The sequence below is a fragment of the Bos grunniens genome, chromosome 26 (assembly GCF_055505025.1).
Source record: "Bos grunniens cultivar Pamir isolate PY7600 chromosome 26, Bosgru_T2T1.0, whole genome shotgun sequence".
In the NCBI taxonomy this organism is placed as follows: domain Eukaryota; kingdom Metazoa; phylum Chordata; class Mammalia; order Artiodactyla; family Bovidae; genus Bos; species Bos grunniens.
In genome coordinates, this window is record NC_141190.1 from 16,132,414 (window position 1) to 16,159,727 (window position 27,314).

At 37.2% G+C, this 27,314-nt stretch overlaps 2 protein-coding genes across 23 annotated transcripts in view; both read left to right on the top strand.

The window, feature by feature from the left end:
* Positions 1–10,365, top strand: part of TBC1D12 (TBC1 domain family member 12) — a 116,776-nt gene extending 106,411 nt beyond the window's left edge. For 20 of the 22 annotated variants that reach the window (XM_086378778.1, XM_086378766.1, XM_086378777.1 and 17 more), the window contains 6 exons: positions 1,325–1,413; positions 2,294–2,365; positions 4,676–4,804; positions 5,065–5,174; positions 7,369–7,627; positions 8,508–10,365. In XM_086378778.1, the coding sequence (XP_086234904.1) occupies positions 1,325–1,413; positions 2,294–2,365; positions 4,676–4,804; positions 5,065–5,174; positions 7,369–7,627; positions 8,508–8,576 (728 nt within the window). In that variant the 3' untranslated portion in view covers positions 8,577–10,365. The remainder of the gene's footprint in view (positions 1–1,324; positions 1,414–2,293; positions 2,366–4,675; positions 4,805–5,064; positions 5,175–7,368; positions 7,628–8,507) is intronic. The other 2 variants (XR_015155700.1, XR_015155701.1) reach the window with 1 other exon arrangement.
* Positions 10,366–15,708: 5,343 nt separating this feature from the next.
* HELLS (helicase, lymphoid specific) overlaps positions 15,709–27,314 on the top strand; it is a 39,772-nt gene continuing 28,166 nt past the window's right edge. Inside the window, exons 1-4 of the mRNA XM_086378758.1 lie at positions 15,709–16,062; positions 16,530–16,651; positions 21,178–21,300; positions 26,096–26,152. Coding sequence (XP_086234884.1) covers positions 16,032–16,062; positions 16,530–16,651; positions 21,178–21,300; positions 26,096–26,152 — 333 coding nt within the window. The 5' untranslated portion in view covers positions 15,709–16,031. The remainder of the gene's footprint in view (positions 16,063–16,529; positions 16,652–21,177; positions 21,301–26,095; positions 26,153–27,314) is intronic.

A 27,314-nucleotide genomic window follows, 5' to 3' on the forward strand; every position in this document is an offset into this window, starting at 1 on the left:
TCCTAACCACTGGATCACCAGGGAATTTCCTCTTATGCCTTTTTAAAACATATGGTATTTGAAATCTGTTTTTTCCTAGTAGTTATTGCAGGAGTAGTAGTCTTTCCCCTCCCTTTTATAAAACCTAGAAACAGAAATCTTTTACCATAAAACTTTGTGATAAATGTATAGATTCTTTCTTCATATTCAGTTCAGTTCAGTCGCTCAGTCGTGTCCGACTCTTTGTGACCCCATGAACCGCAGCACACCAGGCCTCTCTGTCCATCACCTTTCCCAGAGTCCACCCAAATCCTTGTCCATTGAGTCGGTGATGCCATCCAACCATCTCATCCTCTCTCATCCCCTTCTCCTGCCTTCAATGTTTACCAGCATCAGGGTCTTTTCAAATGAGTCAGCTCTTCACATCAGGTAGCCAAAGTATTGGAGTTTCAGCTTGAACATCAGTCCTTCCAATGAACACCCAGGACTGATCTCCTTTAGGATGGACTGGTTGGATCTCCTTGCAGTCCAAGGGACTCTCAAGAGTCTTCTCCAACACCACAGTTCAACAGCATCGATTCTTCGGTGCTCAGCTTTCTTCACAGTCCAACTCGCACATCCATACATGACCACAGGAAAAACCATAGCCTTGACTAGACGGACCTTTGTTGACAAAGTTATGTCTGTGCTTTTTAATATGCTGTCTAGGTCGGTCATAACTTTCCTTCCAAGGAGTAAGCGTCTTTTAATTTCATGGCTGCAGTCACCATCTGTAGTGATTTTGGAGCCCAGAAAAATAAAGTCAGCCACTGTTTCCCCATCTATTTCCCATGTAGTGATGGGACTGGATGCCATGATCTTCGTTTTCTGAATGTTGAGCTTTTAGCCACCTTTTTCACTCTCCTCTTTCACTTTCATCAAGAGGCTTTTTAGTTCCTCTTCACTTTCTGCCATAAGGGTGGTGTCATCTGCATATCTGAGGTTATTGATATTTCTCCCGGCAATCTTGATTCCAGCTTGTGTTTCTTCCAACCCAGTGTTTCTCATGATGTACTCTGCATATTAAATAAGTAGGGTGACAATATACAGCCTTGACGTACTCCTTTACCTATTTGGAACCAGTCTGTTGTTCCATGTCCAGTTCTAACTGTTGCTTCCTGACCTGCATACAGGTTTAAGGCTATAAGTTCCAGGAAAAGCTGTGGTGTTTCTTTAAAGTTATTGATTATTCAGCTTTTAACTTTCCTTAAGTAACATACATGCTGTGTGTGATCATTCTGTGTTTACAAGACTGATCTTGGTATAATGAGTAATCATTTCAGTTTTATCTACCTGGCAAATGCAGGTGTATCTGTTGCTGATCGAGAGGCCAGTCTAGAATTAATTAAGTTGGACATATCCCGTACATTTCCATCTCTCTACATCTTTCAGAAGGTAAGGGTATCTCAACTAACTTGTAGCAACTATTTTTTTTTTAATCCAAAGGAACAAATTCTCTAGATGCATAGCTATTATTTTTTAAAAGCATAACTATAAAAATTGGATGCCTTTATATAAAAAAGGCAAAACTAGTAGGAAAATAGTAAAGGCATTTCTGTTATTTTATTCCACTGACTGAATGCATTGCAGTTAGAATAGCACACAAAGGTACTTGATGAGTTTTCCCTGAAGTGAATTTGTCTAGTTTCTATTCTGTAAAATATCTGAATTTTAACATTTTTGCCTAGTAAATTGGTAAACTATAAGGAAGTTTGCTCCAAAACTTAATTTTTTTTTCAGAATTATTGAAATAGGAAGGTTTGTTTTTTGTGCAGAGATTATTATGAAATTGCTTACATTTTATGAGGAGAGTAACGATTACATTTTATATGTATATATGACAAGTCTTTATTCATGGAATTCTTCTCTATGTTGACAAAGTGAGATTGAACATTTTACCATTAAGATTAAAATTTGTAATTATTAATAAACTTAATTTTGCGTCTTCATGGTTTTCTTTTGCTGAAATTGTATTATATCAAATGAAAGAATCTGTGTTCATTATAAATTTATTGTGCTAACTTTAGATGTCTTTAAAATTGCATACAACTCTATAGTTTGTATCCATCCATCAAGTAAGTATATTTGACTATTTTGGTTTTCCACAATTAAATATTTTTTACCCATACTTTAGAACATATCTTTGCAGAGTGATTAAGTATACTGACTAAAACTAGTCATTTAGGAAATATAAAGTTAATTAACATGTTTTTTGAGAATTAACTTAGAAACAATTATTTGTATAGTTTGACATTTCATTTTTCTCTTCTCTAAGGGTGGCCCATATCATGATGTCTTACATAGCATATTAGGGGCATATACATGTTACCGACCGGATGTTGGTTATGTAAGTATTTGTTTCAATCTGTCTTTTGAATATAAACAGTCTCTCTGTCTTATCTCATAGTAGCTTATGTTGTATTAGCTCTCACATGTCTGTATCTGTATGGTTTTTTCCTTGGTCCTGTCAGCTTACTCTGAGAGGAATTTTCCCTTTCCTGCCAGAGGCTTGTGAAACTGATTGCCTGCTTTCTTGGAGAGCAGCTGGGGATTTGACCATTCAATTTGTAAACTTTTATTTATTATCCATCCTGTGTTGCCTTCTCCCCTTTTCCCTAACTCTCCTTTTCCTGACTGTCTCTTTAGAGGTAAACCTCTTATGTTCATCTGGGTTGAGGAAAGGTAGGTAGGTACCTGTACATACAGAGTAGAGGAGAGGATTTGCTCCTTTTACACATTTTTAACCAATCCAAGTTTTAGTCCTTCCTCTCAATTTTAGAGGTGCCTGATAACTTTAGTTCTTGAGCCTTCCAGAATTTGTGGCTGAATTGGCTTGCCGCTGACTGGCTTTCTCCTCGGCACATATTTTAGTCTCAATATTCCCTGTATAGTTAAAATTTCCAAAGTGCTATTGACATCTTTTATCTACTGTCTATATTATTTTCCATTTTCTTTTTTGTTCTTCTAGGTTAATACTTATTTTATTTACTGTTATCTTAGTTGGATTTGGAAGGGAAGAGGACAAAGAAAAATGTGTGTTCAACTTGTCATGTTTTACTGGAAATCATAAAACCTTCATTTTCTTGCCTTTGTCTTAAAATAGAAACATTTTAGAGATTTCACAATAGGATGGCTGTCTGATACAACTTACCCTATTTTGTTGCATGTTCATTTGTACATTTGTTTATTCATCCATTCACTCAACAAATATGTACTGTGTGCTTATGGCTATATGCCAGGCTTTGTTCTAGGTATTTTATTCAGCTCTGTGAACAAAAGAAAGATTCCTTTTTGTCTCTTATAATTTAGATGGAGACAGACAATAAACAACAACAAATAAGTAAATCACATGTTATATTAAAAGGTGATAAATATTATAGAAAAAGCATGACATGGCTTGGGGAGAAAGTAAAGTTTGGGCATGGGGTAGGTTGTAGTATTAAAGCTGTCCTTACGAAGAAACCTCAGATATGCAGATGACACCACCCTTATGGCAGAAAGTGAAGAGGAACTAAAAAGCCTCGATGAAGGTGAAAGTGGAGAGTGAAAAAGTTGGCTTAAAGCTCAACATTCAGAAAACGAAGATCATGGCATCCGGTCCCATCACTTCATGGGAAATAGATGGGGAAACAGTGGAAACAGTGTCCGACTTTATTTTTCTGGGCTCCAAAATCACTGCAGATGGTGATTGCAGCCATGAAATTAAAAGACGCTTACTCCTTGGAAGGAAAGTTATGACCAACCTAGATAGCATATTCAAAAGCAGAGACATTACTTTGCCAACAAAGGTCCGTCTAGTCAAGGCTATGGTTTTTCCTGTGGTCATGTACAGATGTGAGAGTTGGACTGTGAAGAAGGCTGAGCGCCGAAGAACTGATGCTTTTGAACTGTGGTGTTGGAGAAGGCTCTTGAGAGTCCCTTGGACTGCAAGGAGATCCAACCAGTCCATTCTGAAGGAGATTGGCCCTGGGATTTCTTTGGAAGGAATGATGCTAAAGCTGAAACTCCAGTACTTTGGCCACCTCATGTGAAGAGTTGACTCTTGGAAAGGACTCTGATGCTGGGAGGGATTGGGGCAAGAGGAGAAGGGGACGACAGAGGATGAGATGGCTGGATGGCATCACTGACTCGATGGACATGAGTCTGAGTGAACTCCGGGAGTTGGTGATGGACAAGGAGGCCTGGCGTGCTGTGATTCATGGGGTCGCAAAGAGTGGGACACGACTGAGCGACTGATCTGATCTGATCTGATCTTATGAAGAAAGTAAAATTTAAACAGAGAATCTCTTTTGGTCATGTGTTCTATAATAGAATCATAAAAACATTACATAACCCCTTCATATTTTTTTAAGTTGACATTCATTTAAATTTTTTCATTATAAGTTTCATCATAAAGGATTTAATTTTTAGCACTTATTAAATATTGATATTTTAAAATAAAACTTTTATTTTAAAACTGTATGTGCTCAGTTGCTCAGTCGTGTCTGACTCTTTGTGACCCCATGGTCGGTAGCCCGCCAGGCTCCTCTGTCCCTGGAATTTTTCAGGCAGGCATTCTGGAGTGAGTTGCCATTTCCTACTCCAGGGGATCTTCCTGATTCAGAGATTGAACCTGTGTGTCTTGCGTCTCCTGCATTAATTTCTCTTCCCTTTGAAGGTCCAAGGGATGTCCTTCATAGCAGCAGTTCTCATTCTCAACTTGGAAGAAGCAGATGCCTTCATTGCATTTGCAAATCTCCTGAATAAGCCATGCCAGTTAGCCTTTTTTCGTGTGGATCACAGCATGGTATGAACATTTAGAATGAATTGTGTTTTTCTTTGTCAGTTTCTATAGTCTGATTGCCCTTCCAGAGTAAAATACAGTAATTAGAAGACCAAGGTGATCTAAAATAAGCCTTTCATTGAATTACAGTTTTATGAATGCTTGATGAAAACACTCAGAAAGAGGTGCTAAGCAAGATTTTCTATTAACTTATGAGTAAGGATTTAATTTCTCAATTTCTCGAGTATACTCTTAAATAATTTTGTTGAAATTTCTATCTTTAGATGTTGAAATATTTTGCAACGTTTGAAGTATTTTTTGAAGAAAATCTCTCCAAACTATTTCTTCATTTCAAATCTTATAGTCTTACACCAGACATATACTTGATAGACTGGTAAGTTATAGAATATAGTAATTAAAAGGAAACAGAGTAAAACTTTTTGCCTAAAGTAAATCTGATGCACAGGATCATACATATAAGAAAAACTCTTCTCTTATGTATAAAGAAACCCTCACATCTTTGTTGGGAGGCATTTGATTAAGAATGTGAACTCTGGTTTGAAATCAGAATCCCTGTTTTTTGTATTTCACTTTCCAAACTATAAAATGGGAGTAATAATATCTCAATCCTGAGTTGTTTTGAGAGTGTTTTACATGGATTATCTCACTCAATGCCAGGTACATACTAAGCTCTGAGAAAGAATTAGTTTGCTATTCCTTTAATATTCTTAACATACAAGGGTTTATGATGGTTATGATAGGTTTTCTTTACTGAGAGCTTTGTTTTTTCCAAGGCCTTATCCAGTTTTCTGACCAAGTATTGATGCCTTATTTAAGTGCTAATGCCTTTTTTTAACTTTACAATTCTAGCTTTTGTATTCTAACTTGGAAGGTTTGCGTAGGACTCTGCTGAACAGTAGCAGTAGATTATTTAGACGGGGGTGAATTTTGCCCAAGAGATAGAGCAGTCGATCTTAAGATAGATTGTTAAGAGTACATATGAAATATTTAAATCTTAAATCCTAATCATTAAAAATCAGTGGGTTTCATATAAGTGATAAGATTTAATATAGATAATGGCATTGATCAGCTATCTTTATGGTTGTTTGAGGTTTCTTCTACTTAGACTTTAAAAAAAAGACTAAGTTATTTTTCAACGTATTCTCCTGTTCCCATTAGGAACATTAGAGTTCCTTTGGGTAGGACCTAAGATCATGGGGAGAAGGGTTTTCTATTACGGGACCTGAAGGACCAAGATCAAATACTAAATCTGTAAAGAAGGTGGTAAAACTGCTCAATTGTCCATCTTAAGAACTGTGAACATGAGCCAAAACAGGATCACAGCTGTTAAAGGGAGCAGGATGAAATTAATACTGAGTGAGTACTGTATACTAGAAACTGCTTCGGCACTTCTAATACCCTTTCACATTTTGAACAGTGAGTTAGTATTCTCTGTACTACCAAGAGTATGCTTTAGGTTTTCTGGAGGTTTTTTTTTTTTTTGGCCGGGCCTTACAGCTTTTAGAATATTAATTCTCTGACTAGGGATAGAACCCAAGCCCTCTGCAGTGGAAACCAGACTCCTAACCACTGGACTGTGAGGGAATTCCTCTGCTTTCTGTTATGCAATTAAATATGTGTTTATAGTTTAAGAAGTAGTCATGAATTTTTGTTTCATTCCATTGAGCTTGTAACATACAAAGCCCAGAACCAATGGTGCAAGAAAAAAGAGGAATAAGTAAGTGGCAGTGCTAATGAGGATTTATTTCATTTTTTGGCGGAAGAGCCTTTAGTTAGTTGCCTTGCTCATGTTTCATCAGCAGTATCTCAGATAAAGTTTGTGTAAAAAATGTGTACCTTCTTTGCCAAGGTAACATCAAGAGAAGTTCTCTAGCATTTTCGCCCCCTACTTCCTCAACCACAGTGCTACTCCAAAGTACTACTGAATAAAGACATGATCAAACATTATCAGAAAGGATGGGAAAAACCTTTGGTGATTCTATTGGAAGGTACACATGCTCCCAAAGAAGTAGTAAGTAAAGTTTGGTGAACAGAAAAACAGTAGGTATTTGTGAAGAGGAAGAAAAGGAGAGAAGTCAGGCTTTATGGTTTTGTATTTAGGCTAATATAAGGTACTTGACCTCATACGGTAATAAGTAACTTTTACTGAGCATTTCTTATGTGCCATTCACTATTCTAAACACTTTACATTTAGGTAATTTTATTATCTTTGTTTACTAATGAGCAGACTGAGGCACAGCAAGGTTAAGTATCTTACTCAGGGTACATAATCAATAAACTGCAAATCTAAGATTCAAACTCAGGTACACTGGTTTCAGTGTCTATACCCTTAACCATGAGGTTATTCTGCCACTGTAGTTTGTATTAGGCTGTATCACTGCATAAGATTGTAAATTCACATACTTCTGTTATTACTTAATTTTCCACTACTCAAGTTGAGGGAAGGAGCCATATCTTATTTGCCTTTTCAGCCCTAATTTAAGCACTTCTTTTTATATAGAGATGCTTAATGAGTGACTGAATAAATGAATGAAAAATTTTAATGACTTTTTCCCCCCTAATTTTAGGATCTTCACACTCTATAGCAAATCACTACCACTTGATCTGGCCTGTCGAGTATGGGATGTATTTTGCAGAGATGGGGAGGAATTTTTATTTAGGACTGGATTAGGAATCCTCCGATTATATGAAGATATTCTTCTACAGATGGACTTTATTCACATAGCACAGTTTCTAACTAAATTGCCGGAAGATATCACATCAGAAAAACTGTTCAGCTGTATTGCAGCCATTCAGATGCAGAATAGTACCAAAAAATGGACTCAGGTAGAGTGACATTTTCCTACTTCTAACAGATGTACTAAAAGTTTGTTTTTAATTAAAAAAAAAAAAGTTAACTATTTGTCAAATGTTAGTGCTTAAGTTTAAAAAAAAGCTTTAAAAATAATTTTTGACTTTGAAAAAAATATTGCTTCTCTTTCACCTCTCCAGACCTATGGCTTTATTTTTTATGTAAGTCCAGTAATATTTTGAGTTTAGTGAAGTGCAGCCTACAATAGCCATGTATTTGCCAGGGTAATTATATAAGCACCTTGGTAGTTCAAATAGACAACAATTGTATTAAATACCTGAATGTGTACTAAGGGTTTGCAATAAAAAGAATGTAATGTATGATTCTGACTTTTTAGATGCTTAATCTTGTTAGGGAAGCAAATATATTGACAGTCTAAAGTTATATGACATAAAAAATAGTGTTAAACACTTGCTTCATGAATGATGGACAGTAGGCATAAGTTCACAGTTTTATTGCTTATGAAAATGAAAATATAAGAATATTGGTCCAGTCAATGTAAGGCAAAAACCACTATATTATAAAGTAATTAGCCTCCAATTAAAATAAATAAATTAATTAAAAAAATAAATATTGGGAAAATGCAAAAAAAAAAAAAAATGAATATTGGTCCAGGAAATGTTTTGTTACCTAATAGTAATTTTATAATATTGGCAAGTGATGAAAACTGGAATCTAACTGTCTATCATAAAATTGGGTTGAAACAAACAAGAGGATTTGAGAATGACACTCTTTCAGAGAGCAAAGTTATGTATGCTAAAGCTTTTTCATGTTAATAAACTATAGATTTTAAAATCTCTTTAATCTGCATGGTTGTTGTTTTTAGCATTAATGTTTACTTTATATAATTTCCAGGTCTTTTCATCTGTGATGAAGGATATTAAAGAAGGAGACAAGAATAATAGTCCAGCTCTGAAAAGCTAACCTTCAAAATTAACAAAATAATTGCAATATAACAAATGTTGTTTGATAAAAGTTTTCGTTTCCTATGTAAAAAGCATGGTAGAAAATGCTGAAGAAAGCTAAAAGAATCAAGACATGGAAAACTACTGATTTTGAATTCCATGGGGCTGAAGTAAATGAGTAACCCATTGACAGTATTAATTTAAAAAGTATTTTATAGGGAGAGCCATTTTACAAAGGAGAAAATTTAAATGGCTAGTTCATACTCTGTAATATGGAGTGAATAGTTTAATGCAATACATTTTTTAATAGCTTTGGATATAGTTCAAAATTTTTACATCTTTTCTTTAACTATTAGCATAAAGGCACTTTGGAGGTCAGAACAGGCTATTTAAATACTACTTTAACTTCTAAAATACTATTTGAAATAAACGCCTTAGTACAGATATTATCTCCAGTTCCAAACATTTGAAGATATTATAGACCAATAATAAGCATCTTTGATTGTAAAGTGTTTATGTCACTGATGTTGTTTATATTCATTCCCACGTTGGGGCAAATTTGGGTTATTTGGGAACTGGAAATATTGGTAGGAGATTGTTTAGCACTTATGTAAGTGTTTTCCACAGTATCATGTCTGTCTGTTTTTGAAAGGAAATTGTTTCTTTTTTTCAAGGAATTTCTGTCACTCAGAGGAATTTAGCTTTTCTGTTTCTAGTCTAAGAAATTGTTCATCTAGTAATTTAAGAAAGCTAACTGGTAGAAGAAAATTTCTTTGCACTTTAATGGACTGAAGACTTTTTGGAGGGAGTAAGTCCATAAATATAAATGAGGTTTTTCACTGGTAAGAGTAAAAAGTAATGAATTCTGAGAGTTCTTAAATAGCATGCTACTTGGCAAGACTTTAAGTTTGTTAGTTAAAATTTTTTCGCTGTCTGTAGAAACAAAATTTGTTAATTCCAGTTTGAATTTTGAAACAACATGTAGCCAAGTCCGTGACTTGTAAAACCCTGTGTATAATTTTCTAATCAATGGAAATGAGAGTAAAAGAAAAATTTAATTTTTTTCTAATGAGTTTAATTTTGATGATATAGTGGATAAAGGAATGATTAATTATTGGTAACCTGACATTAAATTTATTATGATGTTTGATTCTTGAGCTTAAAATAAATCACTTTATTATTATTGATATCTATATAACATGGTATTTGGTTAATACACTTAGTGTGCTTTTATGTTGCACTTTGGTTTGAAACAACACTTAAGCACACTATTTCTGTTAGTGGTATATAGTCTTCAAACTAACAAGTCTGAGAACTTTGTTAGTGTAGTGACTGCCTCTTTAGGAATATGGGACCAGATGGTACCCATGTATTTTTACCCCATGGGTCATTCTAGCCTAGGGACCACTAATGGAGCCCTCAGAAGTTAACTCCTGTCATAGGAGCTTTCTTAGTGGAAACTAGTAGTGTAATAAAATATTGAGGGAGTACTCAGGGTCTTAATAGGTTTTAGAATGACATATTAACTCTGGTAACTACTTCCTTGGTATTGGTGGCCCTGATAGAGGGAACGAAACCCCTGGCAGTAATCTCATTGAGGTTGTACTACCTGCCAAAATTTAATCTTACTTTTGTGTATTTGTTTCCTAAGTTGGGCCTATGTTACTGTATTTCTTTTTCTCATTTTTATTATTGTACAGTTTCTTTACCTTTCAAGTATAAATGTGTATATAAAATGTAAATACAAGGAATTTACTAAAATCCACTATTAACAACTACTGTGTAAATAAAACTTATAAGCAGAGTAATTACTTGAAATGAGTCTTCATTATTTGGGGGATATTTAACTACATGTGGAGATAAAAAGGGAATAAACTCTTCTTCCAGATTTCTCTTCCTGAGGATGATTGGGCCTTTTGGCTTTTGAGATTGCCAGTACTGGTAGTGAGAAAGTTGTATCTTCCTTAAACCTCTTATACAGGCATTATAGAGTTACTCGTTATTCACATGGTCAGTGTATGGCAGTTTTTTAGGTAAAGTATATTTTCAATTAAAAAATAACTTGCCTGGGAGAGACGTGGAAGGGAGGTTTAAAAGGGAGGGGACATATGTATACCTGTGGCTGATTTATGTTGATGATGGCAGAACCCATCACAATATTGTAAAGTAATCATCTTCCAATTAAAAATAAAACTAAAAAAATAACTTTCCTAAAAACCTCAAGATAATGTGAAATTGAATATGATGTTTTGTCTGTCTAATCAATATTTCTCTCATTGTCCTTTTAGCCCTGGTCTGCATTGTATTGTTTAAATGCTACTGGAAGACTCCAGTAACTAGCATAGCTTTCTAAAATCAGAACACATAGTTTTTGCTGACTTCTTTTGCAGTGATGACCTTCATATAATGTTATTTGAGTATACACACACACACACACACACACACACACACACACACACACACATATATAAGCAGAGTGTGTGTGTGTGTGTATATATATATGTATATATGCATACTTTAATTGAGGTATAGTTGATATACAGTGTTGTGTTAGTTTCTGGTGTACAACAATATGATTCAATTCAATTATATATATATTCTTGCTTTCTATTGAACAACTAAGGATTGAGGAAAATTTCTTCCCCTCTGACACCACCCAGGAAACTAACTCACCAAGATGACTGAAACCCTCACCTTAAGTACTATCTAAAGCTGAAAACCAAAGATGTTAGGAGTATGGTTTGAGACTTCAAAGGGGAAGCAATTGACATGGAGATGAAAAGCAAATGTTTGGTAAACAGATGTTTGCTGGGCCTTGCAGAACAGTGAGTGGACTCTGATCTCTCTTGGCCCTGCAGAGTTTTCCCCACCTCACCTAGTCTATATTCTTAGTTCTATTACAGAATAGACCCTCTATCAAAATTCTTTTTTGGCAGATAAGGGGGCAGTAACAAGAAAAACTTACTGAGTCTTCTGTTTCTTAAAAATAATTAGCCTAATTTAACCTTCACACCAAAAAGACACATTTTGGGGTGACAAATTTTGCTTTCCTACAGTGCTGGTGGCTCAGCTATAAAGAATTCACCTGCAGTGCAGGGGCCGCAGGAGACATGGGTTTGATCCCTGGGTCAGGAAGATTCCCTGGAGGAGGGCATGGCAACCCACTTGAATATTCCTGCTTGGAGAAGCCTGGCAGGCTGCAGTGCATAGGGTAGCAAAGTCGGACACAACCAACTGAACATGCATGCACGCACAGTGCTAAAACCATTTATTTGGACTTCACTGTTTGACAACATGTGAAAGTCACCCAGTCATGTACCACTCTTTGTGACCCCATGGACTATAGAGTCCATGGAATTCTCCAGGCCAGAATACTGGAGTGGGTACCTTTCCCTTCTCCAGGGGATGTCCCCAACCCAGGGATCGAACCCAGGTCTCTCGCATTGCAGGCAGATTCTTTACCAGCTGAGCCACCAGGGATGCCCAAGAATACAGGAGGGGGCAGCCTATCCGTTCTCCTGTGGATCTTCCCAACCGAGGAAACGAACCGGGGTCTCCTGCGTTACAGGTGGATTCTTTACCAACTGAGCTATCAGGGAAGCTATCACAACATGCAAAGATGAAAATTATATCATGTTTTTAAATGATTAAAAACTTTATTTTTTTAATTTCAGGGAAATTAGCCCCTTCAGAGAGAGAAGAAAACCTTGCCCTTTAAAAAAAACTGTTTGCTAGAAATACAAATCAAAACTGCAATGAGGTATGAATGGCCATTATCAAAAAGTCTACAAATAATAAATCTGGAGAGGATATGGGTAAAGGGTACCCTCTTACACTGTTGGTGAGAATGTAAACTGGTATAGCCATTACAGAGAACAGTAGAGAAAGCCCTTGAAAAACTAGGAATAAAGATACCATGTGATCCAGCAACCCTACTCCTGGGCATATATTCTGAAATGATGAAAACTCAAATTTGAAAAGATATATGCACCCCAGTGTTCATAGCAACACTGTTTACACTAGGCAAGACATGGAAGCAATCTAAGTGTCCGTCGACAGATGAATGGATAGAGAATGTGTTATGCGTGCATGCATACACACACACAAACACATCAGCTATGAAAAAGAATGAATGCCATTAGCAGTGTTGACTTAAAAAATGCACCACTTGAGAACTGTGAGTTAAGTTCTATTTGGGGCAAAATGAGGACTGCAGCCTGCGAGACAGCACCTTAGCAGATAGTTCTGAGAAACTGCTTCAAAGAGGCAGGGGAGAAAGGTCAGTATACATATGGTTTTTGGTGAAAAGAATATATGCAATCAAGCACATATTTTTCTAGAAGGTTTCTACAATCTCATGAAGCCTTTCCTAGTCAAAAGGAACAGTCATCACCATGAAGGATTTTAATGTTTTTCTAGATACAAGGAGAACTGGGCTCGTAAACTCAGCTCTTAGAATATGTATCTGAAGACCTGTCCTACCAATTTTTCCCTGAGTACAGAGTGCATTTCTGTTCTCCACTCTGAGCTCCTTCAATGGGTGTTGAAAGTCAGCAGCTACAGCAGCACATGATTTTATCCTTTGTAGAGGTAGATGGCAAGCACCCATGGAAAGTGCCAATTTGTTGTTGACAGCACCAAGATGGATGGACCTAGAGATTATCATACTAAGTGAAGTAGGTCAGAAGACAAATACATGATACCACTTGTATGTGGAATCTAAAAAATGATGCAAATGAACTTACAAAAAAAATAGAATCAGACACAGAAAGCAAACTTAAGGTTACCAAAGGGGGAAGAAGAGTTTAACAGATAAACACTGCTGCTGCTGCTAAGTCGCTTCAGTTGTGTCCGACTCTATGCGACCCCATAGACGCAGCACACTAGGCTGCCCCATCCCTGGGATTCTCCAGGCAAGAACACTGGAGTGGGTTGCCATTTCCTTCTCCAGTGCGTGAAAGTGAAAAGTGAAAGTGAAGTCGCTCAGTAGTGTCCGACTCTTAGCGACTCCTTGGACTGCAGCCCACCAGGCTCCTCCACCCATGGGATTTTCCAGGCAAGAGTATTGGAGTGGGGTGCCATTGCCTTCTATATATAAAATAGAAAACCCACACAATTTCATGGCTGCAGTCACTGCCTGCAGTGATTCTGGAGCCCAAAAAAATCTGTTGCTGCTTCCACTTTTTCCCCATCTATTTCCTATGAAATGATGGGACTGAATGCTATGATCTTAGTTTTTTGAATGCTGAGTTTTAAGCCCAATTTTTCACTCTCCTCTTTCACTCTCATCAAGAGGCTCTTCGGTTTCTCTTCACTTTCTGCCATTAGAGTGGTACCACCTGAGGTTGTTGATATTTCTCCCGACAATCTTGATTCCAGCTTGTGATTCATCCAGCTGGGCATTTCGCATGATATACTCTGCATAGAAGTTAAATAAGCAGTGTGCCAGTATACAGCCTTGTTGTACTCCTTTCCCAATTTTGAATCAGTTCATTGTTCCATGTAAGGTTCCAACTGTTGCTTCTTGACCTGCATATAAGTTTCTTAGGAGACAGGTAAGGTGGTCTGGTATTTCCATCTCTTTAAGAATTTTCCACAGTTTTTTGTGATCCACACAGTCAAAGGCTTTAGCATAGTCAATGAAGCATAAGTTTTTTTGGAATCCCCTTGCTTTCTCTATGATCCACTGAATGTTGGCAATTTGATCTCTGGTTCCTCTACCTTTTCTAATCCCAGCTTGTACATCTGGAAGTTCGCAGCACAGTGACAAATGTGTCAGGAGATATACCAGTGCAAACAGTGTCAGGTGTGGGACCAGATACTAGATGAAATTTCTGTCTTTTGAAAATCAGATGAAATTGTTTGAATTCCATCCTATTTGTGTTTGGATAAATCGTCCCCATTTGATCTCTGGGGAATTAGAAGGGAAGTTATTGGCCTTGAGCTGATCACTGAAGCTTGCAGAGCAGACTGCAAGGAACAAAGTAGGGAAGAGCAACAGATGAAGTAAAGTTTTGGGTAGGTTGGCCACAATTGAGTTCTAAAGAGAGAACAAGAAAAGACTCAGCACATTAGGGGAAAACCCTGTAAAAAGTAGTGTTTGAAAAATTAGGAAAAGAAATTTTGGAATTGATTTTAGGTTGAAAATCTTAGTAATGTGAGACTGACTGATAGCTACTGTCCTTGATTAGAAAAGGTAGGATTTAAGAGTAATTATTAATGGAGGTTATTATTTATCTTAATGCAATCTGAATTGGCTTTCAAAAGACCTGGGTTTGGCTACTATTTTATCACAAAATGACTGTAAGCTTGTTGCTAAGTTAATTTATCCTCTGGCAGCATGTTTTCCCACCTATAATGTAGGAATAAAAACAATCTTCTCTGCTAATCTCAGTGTTAACAAAGGTTGCTGAAGATGGTTATAGTGCATTGTAGACCCTTAAGTTTTGTACAATTACAATCAGTAAAGGAGTTGGGGGTCTGCCGTCTATGGGGTCGCACAGAGTCGGACACGACTGAAGCGGCGCAGCAGCAGCAGCATAGCATGGGAGTCAGAAATGGAGGAAACAGATGGTTACATGGCAGGTATACCGTAAATTCTGAGGCTGGGGTGGGGGTGGCACAAGAACTTGTTAAAAGGGACTGCAGGCAAGAAAGTGTGGGACTGAAGACTGAAGTAAAAACCAGGGGCCAGAAGAGCCCAGCTCCTCCCTTCAGGCACTTTATCTAATTACTGAACCTCTACTGAATTCCTGAACCTTATGTCTTTTCTACTGGCCACTCCGCTAGGTTTATCACTGCATTATCCCCCTTATCCTGAAACAACGTTCTAAAAAGAACTCTACCATCATACTATCTCTCCTATTCCAGCCACAAAAGAGCCCTCTTCTGGGTCACTTCGGGGAATTTTCATTCAAAATGTTAACTGCGGATGGTGGCCAAAGTTGGCAATATGTATTTCTCACATCTTCACCTGGATACTCGGTACCTTTTTCTACCTAAAGGATCATCCGCGGGCGGGGTTTAAATCACATCAGCCAGTGTGTGAAGGGGCCTTTCAAACTGTTCAGTGTTGCTTAAGCCTGCATAGTGAGGCATTATCATCAGTTACGTAAGGAAACAGGGCCGTTCGCTAGACAAACTCGCCCAGCATCACAGAGCTAAAGGCTAACTTCTGCAGCAGAATCCATCTACCTCAAGCCCGAGGTCCCCATAAAACGCTTACCGTCGCCCAAGTTGATTCTGACGAAAACCAAACTCCGCCAAATCTCGCGCCTCTGGGACTCGGGGGCGGGGTGGGGAACACGAAGCATCGCGAGATGACGGCGTTTTCCCGCGAAGGAGAAGCGCGCGTTTTTCTCTGGCTGGGCGCTTGGCCGGGAGACTAGGACGGGGGAGCGGCGAGTGAGGATTTAGCGTGCGGCATTGCAGGCACTGTGAGGAGGGCACCCGGTTCCGGAGTGTGTGTCCAGCCATGCCGGCGCAACGCCCCGCGAACAGCGGCGGTGAGTGAGGAGAACTTGCCTCCCAACGCGGGCTGCGGCGTCCGGGGCGGGGGTGGGGGAGCGGCATGGAGACTGCAGCCGAACTTTTGCGGGGAGAGCTGACCCCGGGCAGAGCTTGAGGAGGAAATGAGGTTTCCCCTTTCTGTGGAGAGTGGGTAGGGGACACCTGAAATTGCGTGTGTTTGCATAGTGCAGGAGATTTTACACAGGAGACCTGCGTTTTCCTGCACATACCCAGTTGTAAACTGGGGTCCCGGCTACTACTAGTTGACATAGTGAAGACCTAGGAGGTCTCTGAGAGGTAATGCTGGCGTCCCCCCTGGGTCTTCAACTTTTGCGTCAAATGCATCTGGGAAGGCGACAAGGGTTGTTTAATAAGGACGTGGAGTAATTTGTCCTTTTTTAAAGCTGCAATTTAAAAGCCCTGTCCCCCCACCCCCCTCCCCACCCCCCGCCTCCCCTTCCAGGGCCCCTATCTCCAGATGTGGTTGAACAGCCGGAGACTGCCGTGATTACCCCAGCCATGCTAGAGGAGGAAGAACAGCTTGAGGCTGCTGGGCTAGAGAGAGAGCGGAAGATGCTAGAAAAGGTAATTTAGGCATCAAGTTCATCGTCGTTAAGTAGTAACCTGATGCGTCCTCGGGGGTGTGGTTTGTGTGCTTCAGTTTACTAGTCTTTTTTTTTAATCAACTTTTAAACGTGCTGCTTTTATCGATGCTACTTTTGGGAAAGCTTTGCACGAGCTTGGAATCATGCTTCTATCAGTTATAGTCTTGGTCTGGAAAGTGTCCTCATCTCTCTTAAGTTAGCATTTCAAATTACTTGTTCAGCCATAATAATAATTCTTCCAAAGTCGGTAATGAATTTTTTCAGTGTTCTTTTTCCACCTAAGTAATCAACTTGCTTCTGCTTTCTTTTCCATTGTACATTTTCATTGACATTGCCCTTGAGCTTTTCTTATTTTGAAGACTACTAAAAGCAGTTTTTAACCTCTTGAAAAGCTTCAGTTTTTAAATATATTTAACTCCAATACTGTCCCACCCCGTTGCTTACCTGCCAGCTCTTAATGTGCTCCCTACTGAGTGATTTCTTGTAATAATTTATTTAGCCCTCCCAGTATTACGATTATATCAATACTTTTGATATCTCCAGTTAAATATGATGAGACTGAGGCAACTGGGGGTCGTGTCACACGCTAGTGAACTCAAATTTGACTGCTTCCAGAGTTTTTTTTAACATACCTCACTAAGGACGTTAATACTGAATTAACATCCTGTAATTATAAAACTACTTAAATTGGGGAGTAGTGTACTCCAAAGGCAAGTAATACATTAGTTGGTTCCCTCCTATTTTATATCAGTAATGATTCTTTTGTTAGCCTTGTTAACACCTCATGATCATTTACTGTCAGTCACTGTTCTAAATGCTGTACATGTATTTGACGCATTGAATTCTCAACTATTCTATCATGTAGATACTACTATTAACTCATTATTACTATTAAACCTAATAGTTTAATTATTAGTATAAATTATTTTATTAAAATATTCTATAAGGTAGGTTCTGTTTTCATTCTGTGTTACAGATGAGGAAACTGAGGCACCTAGAGGTTGCCTGGGGTCCCACAGCTAGTAAATGGCAGAGCAGAGATGGTAATGTAGGTCCTGTGGTTTCAGATTCACACTTTTTAACCATGTTGCAATACTTTCACTCCAGTAAATTCTAGTTCCGTTGTTACTGATCATCTGTAGTTAACCATAATTGGTTAAGGTAATAAGTTTATAAATTTTAATAGAATTGGGAGGTCAACCGTAAACCACTTTTACTCATTCTGTGAATTCCCATAGTACTCTGTTACACAGTATTATCATTACTTACTTTCTCACTTTGTTTCTTGAGGGCACATCGCATTTTTTTTTTGTACACTGTGCACTTGGCAGATAATAGGATAATAAATGTCTGTTGAATTTATAACTAAAGTAAAAGAATATTTTATAATATATTACAAAACATATATGACTATATAAATAGAATATACTTTGTGGCTATTGTAACAAGGTGAATTGTAAAGGATGAATCCTGGAGCACAGTCCAGAGTAGAATCAACTTCAGAGATGGCAAGAACGATAAACCCTTAATTTTGAGTAGTGTAGTTCAGTTTTATAACCCGTGAAGATTGTTGGATAAGGAAATGCTATTCGAAGAAAGGTAGGTATAATAAAGATACATTTCAAAAATGCTTTAATAGGGACTTACCTGGTGGTCCAGTGATTTAACGATTACCTGGTGGTCCACTTTCAATGTAGGGGGTGTGGGCTCAATCCCAAACTGGGAACTAAATTTCTACAGGCCCTGCAGTGCAGCCAAAAATTTTTAAAAAGTAAAAAACAGTTTTAAAAAGATTTGTCAAAATTTATAGAGCCGTAAACATTTGCTGATTAAACTGGGAGTTAATTTCTCCTTTTAGTGAAATTTTTAAGCTTTTGAACCCTTTGTCATTTTAAGATGTTTTTGGAATTGTTAACACTTGAGGGATAGGTATGGTACAGCTAGCTTTTCTTTAGAAGTTATGTATCATAGAACTTAAAATAGCAATTTTTAAATTCATTTTTCAGATTGTCCATGAATAAAGCTCTTTTCAGTCCCGTTGGTACAAGGGTGAAAGACTGTGGTTCATTGTTATCAATGTCTTTTTATTAACAGGTATTGAAAGAATTTTTTACTTTTTGTCCTTGACATAAATTATTCTTACCTCAGTGACTATCGAGAAAATTCCAGTATGTCTCTTATAGGTCTTTGGAGTTAAAAAAAATTCAGCATACAAAAGTAATGATTCCTTTTAGGAGAATACAGTATTTATGGGCATATATTTAGAAGTACTTAAGAGAGGAAGAACTAGCTTAAGTTCTTAATGAGAAGCATTTGCTTTGGTTTAGGAGATTGGAAGGTTTGTGAAGAGCCTGGAGAATGATTTTGATATTCATTTGCTACAGTTATTTTCTTTGACTCTTCACCTGCATTTCCTTTTGAAAGAAGTCATTGTTAGTCTAGAAGTCTTTAGAGTAGCCTTAATGTCCCTGTAGTGGGGGGAAGGGAAAGGTAAGAGTTGTGAGGGTTCTTGGAAAGGTAAAAGGAAAACAGCTCATATTGTGTAGACTGAAATAGAACCCCCTCTGCAAAAAGAAAAAGAAAAAAAAAAAATTCTGGGCTTGGGAGAGGTGATGGGATAGACAGTGAAGAATTTATGCTCATGGTATCCATTGGCATACTCTTATTACCCATCAAGAGAAACTTACCACCAGGCACTCAGTACTTTCCACAGATGAAGTTATGATTTACTTTAGTATAACAAATAACAAATTAAGAAAGAGGAATGATAGATGAGAAGATTTACTACAAAATTATTTTGAAATATGGAAGACTGGGTTTAAAGGTTAACCATTGGCATAGTCTAAGTATATTATAAATTATTGTTCCATGATGGCATGTTAAAGGTTTAATTACTTTTAAAATGTATGCTAATTTTTTCTGAACAAGACTTAAAGCAGCAGATAAGCACAAAGGATTTTAACTAAAATATGCAAAGTTAAATATAGTTATTTTTATAAAAATCAAGTAATTTCATTTCATTTATAATATCCATTGCATTCAGTGACTGACTGTTGGAATCATAGTAGTATATTGGTAATAGTAAAAGAAAAGCCGTCCTAAAGTAACTGCAAATAGTTTATGAGATACTAACAGATTATTTGCACAGAGAAGTTTATGGATGATTTTAAAAGAATTTTAATTTTCTTGTAATCCACATATATTACTTTCATTAGATTTATTCTTTGATGTCTTATTGTCACTACTTTTGTAATAGAAAATAAATAATTTGTTTTGAAAGAAAAGTTAGATGATGTAACATCTGAGAAATACAAGCCAGTGTATAATGGTGTCTGGTTTATAAGGTCAAGCCTTAACCACTGAATTAAATTTATTTCACACACACACGTAGGAGTGGGATTGCTGGTTAGTAAGATTTGTACATATTCAACTCTTGATTTCAGCCCACTTAATGCTTTTCTTTTGAGTTCAGATTACAGTATTTAGTTGGCCACTTATAAACTGGATTTGGCCTCTTCCTGTTAATGTAAATAAGGTTTTATTGGAACACAACTTTGGTTTATATATTTATTGTCTGTAACTGTTCAAAGGCAGATTTAAGTATTCACAGTACAAACCATATCGTGCTTAAATATTTAAATATTTGCCCTTTTGCCAAAAAAAGTTTGTGGACCATTGAACTATGCTATTTATTTGTTGCTTTTGTTTTCTCTCTTGTGCCTTCTGTTTACTTTTATTGCGACTTGAGAGATCCTCCTCAGCCACTAGAATGTTGCATACTTTTATAAATGAACAAATAGATAGTGTGTGACAGTAATATGAAAAGCAGAGTTTTGTAAACAGAAGTTGTACAGGGGTCAAAGATAAAGCTAAGAGATTGAGAATAAAAGGAACCTAAAAGGTAAGGGCAAATCTTGGGTAACAAAATACTGAGGAGAAAAGAAGCTTATAAGAAATTAGCAGTAGATTTAGCTTGTTGAAGTGTTTTAACAATATCGTATTTAAATTCTAAAACTAGATGTTCTAGTCCCTAGCTAATGAGGTTATCTTTTACTTCCAGTGCTCTTTCAAATAAAACTGGTATATAAAATTTTTCTTTTTCTGAAATCATTTAGTTTTTTAAAAACTTAATTTCAACTTGAATTAAATATTTACTTTCTAATTGTAATTTCAGACATTTTGAAAATGGGCCTTCAGTTTTGTAAATGCCAATAACCATGTTTTCAGTATCTGAAATTTCAATATTTTGGTAGCCAAGCTATTAATATATTTTACCAGATTGCCTATTGAACCCCAGAATCATTTTTTTTTTAGCGATTCTAGTTTTTTGTTTGAAGATATACATTTTTAGTAAGTGAATGTAATATTAGAAAAGTATTTTTATTAATTATAGGAAATATATTAAACCTGAAGTGCAGTTGTTTAGTCATCTTTGTTATGCATTATGCAGAAAGATCAATGTATGTCAGCAAACTTAATAATTATGGAAACTTTTTCTTTGGGTAGGCTCGCATGTCTTGGGATAGAGAGTCCGTGGACATTCGATATCGTAGACTTCAACATTTGCTTGAAAAAAGCAATATTTACTCCAAATTTTTATTGACTAAAATGGAACAGCAGCAGTTAGAGGTATGTACGCGTGATTGATTATAGTTAACAGCTTAAAAAAAAAAAAAGCTTTATTGAGATATAAATTATATAAAATATAATGCACACATTTTAAAATTTAGAGTTAGGTAAGTTTTGACCTGTGTAATCCTCAGTACAGTCAAGATAAAGAACATTTCCATTACCCACAAAAGTTCTCTTCTGTCAGTGATCTCTCCTTCTGGCCCTAGACAACCACTGATTTCTGTTTGCTGTAGTTATAAATTGGTAATGATTTTTCTAGAATATTATACAAATGGAATCATAGGAAAAACATTCTTTTGGTGTCTCGCTTCTTTAGCTCAGCATACTTTTAAGATTCACTTATATGTATTTATTTAATAGATCATTTTTATTCCTAAGAAGCATTCCATTGTATGAATAAACTAACATTTTTTAAATTTGCCTTTTGACTGATTTTTATTTTCTCCACTGATTTTTTTTGGATGCTAAAAATTTTGTATTTTATTTTGCTCAGTCCTTTTTTTTTTAATGTGTTATTGAAATGTAATTGATACACACAAAACTGTACGTATTTAAAATGTATACCCACGAAGCCACCACAACCGTGATAATGAACGTAACCATTAATTCCCCAAAATTCTTTCTGTCTCCTTTTTAATGAGATATAATTTACATAGAGCATTATTTTAATTTCAGGTGTACAGTGTAATGATTCAGTATTGCTGTATATTTCAAAATGATCCCCACAGTAAGTCTAGTTAATGTCACCATAGGGTGACATAGGTGTCACTAGGGTTCAAAAATTTTTTTTTCCTTACGATGCACACTTTTAAGATTGACTCTCTTAGCAACTTGCAAATATGCAGTAAGTATGGTGGCACACTGGTAAAGAATCTGCCTGCCAATGCAGAGACGCAGGAGATGCAGGTTTACGTCTGGGTTGGGAAGATCCCCTGGTAGGAAATGCCAACCCACTCCAGTATTCTTGCCTGGAAAATTCCATGAACAGAGGAGTCTGTCTGGTGGGCTGTATTCCATGCAGTAGCAGAGAGTAGGACACAACCGAGCATGCGGCACACACATTATTCACTGTGGTCATCATGCTGTGTAGTACATCCCCATGACGTGTGTATTTTATAACTGGAAATTTCTACCTTTTGACCCACCCGACCCTCCAACACTAATCTGTTCACTGTATCTGAGCTTTTTGTTTCTTTTTTAAAGATTCCACATGTGAGATTATATAATATTTATCTTTCTCTTTAATTTTACATAGTATAAGGCCCTCAGATCCATCCATATTGTCACAAATAGCAAGATTCAGTTCAGTTCAGTTTAGTCGCTCAGTCGTGTCCGACTCTTTGCGCCTCTGTGAATCACATTATGCCAGGCCTCCCTGTCCATCACCATCTCCTGGAGTTCACTCAAACTCAAGTCCATCGAGTCAGTGATGCCATCCAGCCATCTCATCCTCTGTCATCCCCTTTTCCTCCTGCCCCCAATCCCTCCCAGTATCAGAATCTTTTCTAATGAGTCAACTCTTCGCATGAGGTGGCCAAAGTACTGGAGTTTCAGCTTTCGCATCAGTCCTTCCAAAGAACACCCAGGACAGATCTCCTTTAGAATGGACTGGTTGGATCTCCTTGCAGTCCAGGGGACTCTCAAGAGTCTTCTCCAACACCACAGTTCAAAGGCATCAATTCTTCGTCACTCAGCTTTCTTCACAGTCCAACTCTCACATCAATACATGACCACAGGAAAAACCATAGCCTTGACTAGACGGACCTTTGTTGGCAAAGTAATGTCTCTGCTTTTGAATATGCTATCTAGGTTGGTCATAACTTTTCTTCCAAGGAGTAAGCGTCTTTTAATTTCATGGCTGCAGTCACCATCTGCAGTGATTTTGGAGCCCCCCCAAAAAAATAAAGTCTGACACTGTTTCCACCGTTTCCCCATCTATTTCCCATGAAGTGGTGGGACTGGATGCCATGATCTTCATTTTCTGAATGTTGAGCTTTAAGCCAACTTTTTCACTCTCTTTCACTTTCATCAAGAGGCGTTTTAGTTCCTCTTCACTTTCTGCCATAAGGGTGGTGTCATCTGCATATCTGAGGTTATTGATATTTCTCCCGGCAATCTTGATTCCAGCTTGTGCTTCCTCCAGTCCAGCGTTTCTCATGATGTACTCTGCATAGAAGTTAAATAAGCAGGGTGACAATATACAGCCTTGACGTACTCCTTTTCCTATTTGGAACTAGTCTGTTGTTCCAAGTCCAGTTCTAACTTGCTTCCTGACCTGCATATAGGTTTCTCAAGAGGCAGGTCAGGTGGTCTGGTATTCCCATCTCTTTCAGAATTTTCCACATTTTGTTGTGATCCACACAGTCAAAGGCTTTGGTGTAGCTAATGTAGCAGAAGTAGATGTTTTTCTGGAACTCTCTTGCTTTTTTGATGATCCAGTGGATGTTGGCAATTTGATCTCTGGTTCCTCTGCCTTTCCTAAAACCAGCTTGAACATCTGGAAGTCTCGGTTTGTATTGCTGAAGCCTGGCTTGGAGAATTTTGAGCATTACTTCATTCGCGTGTGAGATGAGTACAATTGTGCGGTAGTCTGAGCATTCTTTGGCATTGCTTTTCTTTGGGATTGGAATGAAAACTGACCTTTTCCAGTCCTGTGGCCACTGCTGAGTTTTCCAAATTTGCTGGCATATTGAGTGCAGCACTTTCACAGCATCATCTTTCAGGATTTGAAATAGCTCAACTGGAATGCCATCACCTCCACTAGCTTTGTTTGTAATGATGCTTTCTAAGGCCCACTTGACTTCACATTCCAGGATGTCTGGCTCTAGGTGAGTGCTCATGCCATCGTGATTATCTGGGTCATGAAGATCTTTTTTGTACAGTTCTTCTGTGTATTCTTGCCACCTCTTCTTAATATCTTCTGCTTCTGTTAGGTCCATATCGTTTCTGTCCTTTATTGAGCCCATCTTTGCATGAAATGTTCCCTTGGTATCTCTTAATTTTCTTGAAGAGATCTCTAGTCTTTCCCATTCTGTTGTTTTCCTCTATTTCTTTGCATTGATCGCTGAGGAAGGCTTTCTTATCTCTTCTTGCTATTCTTTGGAACTCTGCATTCAGATGTTTATATCTTTCCTTTTCTCCTTTGCTTTTTGCTTCTCTTCTTTTCACAGCTATTTGTAAGGCCTCCCCAGACAGCCATTTTGGTTTTTTGCATTTCTTTTCCATGGGGAAAAAATAGCAGGATTAGATTCTTTTTTTATGGCTGAATTCTGCCCCCTTTTTAATTCTCTGCCATCCCTCACTTCCTGTCTTTCCTCATTTCCTGTCTTCTGATTTGTTTTCTGTAATTATAGGTTTGTCTGCATTTTCTGTTGGTGACAGGTTCTTTTAGCTTTTATGTTTGAAAAAGTCTTCATTTACCTTCAGTTTTAAAAGATTCTCTACAGGATGAAGAATGAGTTTTTCTTTAGTGCTTCCCCCACCCCCCCATGCAGTATTTTAATTATATTTCACTGCTTTCTAGCTTTCACTGTTTCTAAGAAAGCCTAAGTCTTTATGATGACCAGAAGACCATAAGCAGTCTGGTTGCCTCTCTCAACCCCATTACCTTGCAGACCTTGTTCCAGGTGTGTTTCCTGCTTGGAACCCTCCTCTCAGTAGATTTCTGCCTGGCTTACTTCATTATCATCTTCAAGCTTTGGCTTAAATATTTTCCAATGAGACCTGCCCTGACAACCTTAAATAAAGTTACCTGACACCTCTTCCCTCATCTCGTTTACCTTGTTTTATTCTTCCCATTGCATTTATCATCTAAGACACTGTATAATTTATTTCTAAGTCTACTATAATATATAAAGATTTAAAAACTTGGGCTAATGTTAACACTACAATAAATCCTTTTGTCCCCATCATTCACAGTTGATGATTATCAATGAAGATTTTCCTACATTTGCTAAATTTTCTTTTTTCTTTGTTGGAGCCCTTTTCAAAACTATGATAAAAGGAAACAGAAAAACAAATACCAAGCTTAATGACTCCTAAGGCAAATACCCTTAACCACCTCTTGGAAATAATTTGAATCATTTTATGTCCTGCTTTTAAAACTTTGTTAGGGGGCTTTGGAACAGCTTCTAGTATAAGAATAACTTGGTCCGTCTTCTGAAAGTTTTTCTTGATGCTCTCTGTGTTAAGAGGCCTTTCACGTTTGGCTGATATGAATATGAACTGTTCCTGATCCCTTGTGAGCACAGAGATCCTTCTGCCTGCTTTCTAGTTGCTCTTTTTCTGGCCCTCAATTTCTCTACTCACACACTGATCAGTACTCAGCCTGAGCGTGCCACTGCAGATCTTCAGAGCTTCTATTGTATGTTGCTTTCTCCCCTCTGGTACTTTGACCCTGGTTTGCCAGCTCCTCTGAGTTTTGCACTCTGTCTTCTCAACGCAGACTTCTGAGCTCTACTTGGGTTCCCCCTCCATTGTTTGCACTTGGACATTGCCTCCAGGCAGTAAGCTTAGTAGTCTGAAGATTCACCTTGTTTGTTTCCCTTTTGTCAGTGTTCACTGTCCTTTGCTGCACGATGAAAAGTTGCTGAAAACCATTGGTATGTTTTATCTGGATTTTAGTTGCTTAAGGCAGGAAATCTGTTTCCTATTCGTAAAAAGCTTAAAGCTCAAGTTTTTGTTTTTTTAATTTTTGTATACAGTTTCTTCATTGTGAGCTTAAGTTATTTGAGATATGTGTTTCATACTTTGCATTTTCCACTTTTGACACTAAGAAAAAATTATCTTGTAGGAGCAGAAGAAGAAAGAGAAACTGGAGAGAAAAAAGGAATCCTTGAAAGTTACGAAGGTAATAAATAGTAAGCTAGAATATTTTATATACATTACCTTAGATATTGAAGACATCCTCTTGTATTCTTTTGACTCTTGATCATCTTTTTAACTTTAACCTTCTTTATCTGATAGCCCTTCTTTGTTGGTTGCATAGAAACATGTAAAATCTGTTTCTCAGTATCTTAGATATGGAAGGAGAGATAAACTGTGACCTTTAATTTCTTATCCTGTGGACTGTATTTCATAGTAGCAAAATTTCACTTTGTAATCTCAGGAAAAATCTACAAATATTTTATACCTCAAGGCATTTTATAAGTGGCTAGCTCTTTTGGAGCCTGTAATGATTGCTCTTCTTCATGCCTCTAACCTCATTATGTCAACTTGGAACCATACCAGTAATTTAAATGTGTATCTTGTACATAGCTGTAGCAGTGGAACCAAAACTGGAGTAGATAGCATTTCAGATAGAGCATCCATTTAGGGATAGCCTGAATTTTAGATGTGATCTTTTGGAGGAATATGTTTTAATTTTTTTTAACCTGAGGTTTTTTATGCCATATTGATAGGAATTGTACAAACAACACTTGTGCTAGTGAAAAGAGAAATAATATGGGTAACCACTGTTGAGTACTTACTATGTGCCAGGTGTTGTTCTAAACTTTACATGTCTTAATTCTCAAAGTAGCTCTTTTGGGTAGAGATCCTATTACCCACGTTTTATGTATAAAGAAGCTGATGCAAGGAGATAGAGTACAGTCCATCCTCATTATTCATAGATTCCATATTTTCCAGTTAGCTACTTGCTATAATTTGTTACCCCAACATCAGTACCCATGTTTTTGTGGCCATTCACAGACATGTGCATGTGCGGAATGGCAAAAAATTTGAGTCTCTCTATAAGTAACATTCCCAGCTGAGGTCAAAGCTATCTGCCTTATTTAAGCTGTCACAGTGTAAACAAGTGTCCTTCTTGTGTCTATGTAATGTCATGATTTTTGTATTTTTGTGGTTTTGGTGATTTAAAAGACTGTCAGTTACATTGTGCTGAAGTGCTGCCTAGTGTTTCTTATGTAAGAGGACTGTGATGTGCCTTATGGAGAAAATATATTTGTTAGATAAGCTTCCTTCATGTGTGAGTTAAATTGCTCTTGGCTTTGAGTTCAGTGTTAATCAGCATA